Source organism: Oryzias melastigma, linkage group LG15, assembly GCF_002922805.2.
Source record: "Oryzias melastigma strain HK-1 linkage group LG15, ASM292280v2, whole genome shotgun sequence".
In the NCBI taxonomy this organism is placed as follows: Eukaryota; Metazoa; Chordata; class Actinopteri; order Beloniformes; family Adrianichthyidae; genus Oryzias; species Oryzias melastigma.
In genome coordinates, this window is record NC_050526.1 from 5,105,830 (window position 1) to 5,108,140 (window position 2,311).

The window sequence follows — 2,311 nt, forward strand, 5'->3', positions numbered from 1 at the left end:
AGCTAAACTCTAAATTAGCCTGAAAAAAAACCTCAGTAGATAACAAATTAGCCAAAAACGTTAGCATGGTGCTAAAATATTAGCTAAGCACCAAATTAGCATATAAAAACCTCAGTAAATAACAAATTAGCCAAAAATATTAGCTAAACACAAAATTAGCCTGTAAAAATGTCAGTAGATAACAAATTAGCCAAAAACGTTAGCATAGTGCTAAAATATTAGCTAAATGACAAATTACCCTATAAAAACCTCAGTAGATAAAAAAAAAATTGCCAAAAACGTTAGCATGGAGCTTCAAATTTTAGGTGAACTCCAATTGTTTTTTATTATTATTTTAAAAGATGAAAAAATAGCCCACAAACATATTTAAAGGTTTGTTGGAAATCTACAAAAAATGTTGAAATTCAAGACTTTCTCATTTATTTCCTTTGGGGGATATTTTGCTCAATATTTCAAAAACTATAAAGGTTATGAACACCAAAAATAAAAGCAGAAATGTCCTGAACAAGCTGAATGTTTTGATACCAAGATTACTGAAATCGATGAAAGTGTGATTGAGTTTTTACGTGCTGAAAAAAGTATAGAAAAGAGAATCACTATAGTGTGAACCCTACTAACCGTTCAGACTATATATATATATATATATTACTAAATGATACCTCACCTGTGCATCTTCAAAGGCGTAGCGTCCGGGATCTTTGACATTCTGGGTGGTTTTGTCGTAGCTTTTGGAGTCCACGTTGATGGCGCTGGGGGCCCCAGGAGCCAAAAACTCCTGCCAGATTTCCTGAACTCTCGTTGGAACTTCTCTGATGGGACGTTTCTTCAGTTCCTGGACTGCTAACCAGAACCTACGTGACAAAGATGAGAGTTTGCTGGACTTAAGACCAACAGTTAGCTGGAGAAAGTTCATTAGGTATTGGTTATTTCTTAATTTTTGTTACAGAAATATTTTTTTAAAAGACTGTGATATACTAATATTTTAATTAAATTGTTCCCAGGTTGAAGATTTTGATTAAATACATCATTTTACTTAATTTATTAGCCGCTTTTTTCAAGTTAAAAGTAGCCCCAAATTCAACTGACAAAATCCTACACATTAATAATAGTATAAAAAATGGGAGTACAGTTGCATGTATAGACACTAGCTGGTTAAACACCCAGCTTATGATTACTTACAACCATTTAAGCTGTTTATATGGACACTAAACCGCTTTCAAAAGAGCTATTAACCATCATCATCTCCATCTGGACTTATGAAGTGTTGTTACTTATACTTCATGCTTCTATTGTGTTTTTAGTAATGTTTTGAACATCAAAATAAGGTTCAAGAGAGAAATAAATCACAAAATAATGGGAAAATTAAAGAGAAAAATTGTACAAAATGATAAAATGCTTAATAACATAAATGGGGAATTGTTAATTATCATATTTGATGGTCAAACATGAATCTGGCAGCTTTCTTGTGAATTTATAAAAGTGTGTACCTTAAATTTTCAGAGCTAAACTCCGACTCCAGAAACTTGAGGAACTGCTCTCTTCCCACGGGATCTTTGAGAACCTCATCAATCCCGAAAGCCCACCGCTTTACCCTCTGCTGACCCGGTTCCTTACTGGAGGACCACACACAAACACGAGGATATTTTTATGAAAGGTAAACTAGTAAAAACACTCAACGATCAATTGTTTTTAATCAATGTGTCACCTGGCTTCGAGCTCCCACAGTGTGGTGTCATCCGAGATCCAGGGGTTGGAAGGGTCTGGAGGCGTGAGGAAGGGGTCGTATTCAAAATACTGCTCCGTGTAACCCACCAAACTGGTTTGAGGTGAAACAAAACATATTAAGAACTTGTGAAAAGAGGTTTGTAAAAAAAAAAAAACTTTTCACCTGTAGTCAAAACAAAATCCAAACTTAACCTCTTAAAGCCCACCAAATCAAAAAATTGACATCCTCAGTTCTTGGAATTAAAAGGTTCTAACCAAACCTTAAATCAACTTTTTTAAATCTTTATAAATGGAGCTTTAAAAGTGCTGTCTTTTGGTCATTGCCAAATTTTTGAAGAATCCAAATAAATGTGTTTATTTCTTGATATTGTACTCAAAAACCGTCTGTATGCTGCCCCCTACAGGTTGAATTGAGGTATTACATTTGAATTTCTTGATTGGTCCCATTGGTCATTTCAGAAGTCTCACGTCATGATCTGCCGCTCCAGTAATAATAACAGTCCTGTTCCCTAGCCCCTCCCCTTGGACTGGATTTTCACATTTCTGTGGGTGGAGTCAGCCTCCAAGTTCCCTGTTTGGTTACCCT

General features: G+C 35.2%; 1 protein-coding gene and 1 long non-coding RNA gene across 3 annotated transcripts in view; one reads left to right on the top strand and one right to left on the bottom strand.

The window, feature by feature from the left end:
• Positions 1-2,311, bottom strand: part of LOC112161778 (regulator of G-protein signaling 7) — an 84,621-nt gene that overhangs the window by 4,783 nt on the left and 77,527 nt on the right. For both annotated transcript variants that reach the window (XM_024297228.2, XM_036215677.1), the window contains exons 13-15: positions 1,706-1,816; positions 1,488-1,613; positions 665-851 (exon numbers count right to left, since the gene is read on the bottom strand). In XM_024297228.2, coding sequence (XP_024152996.1) covers positions 665-851; positions 1,488-1,613; positions 1,706-1,816 — 424 coding nt within the window. The remainder of the gene's footprint in view (positions 1-664; positions 852-1,487; positions 1,614-1,705; positions 1,817-2,311) is intronic.
• Positions 786-1,880, top strand: LOC118599757. The gene is made up of 2 exons (XR_004949251.1): positions 786-916; positions 1,501-1,880. It is a non-coding gene; the product is annotated as an uncharacterized LOC118599757 (long non-coding RNA).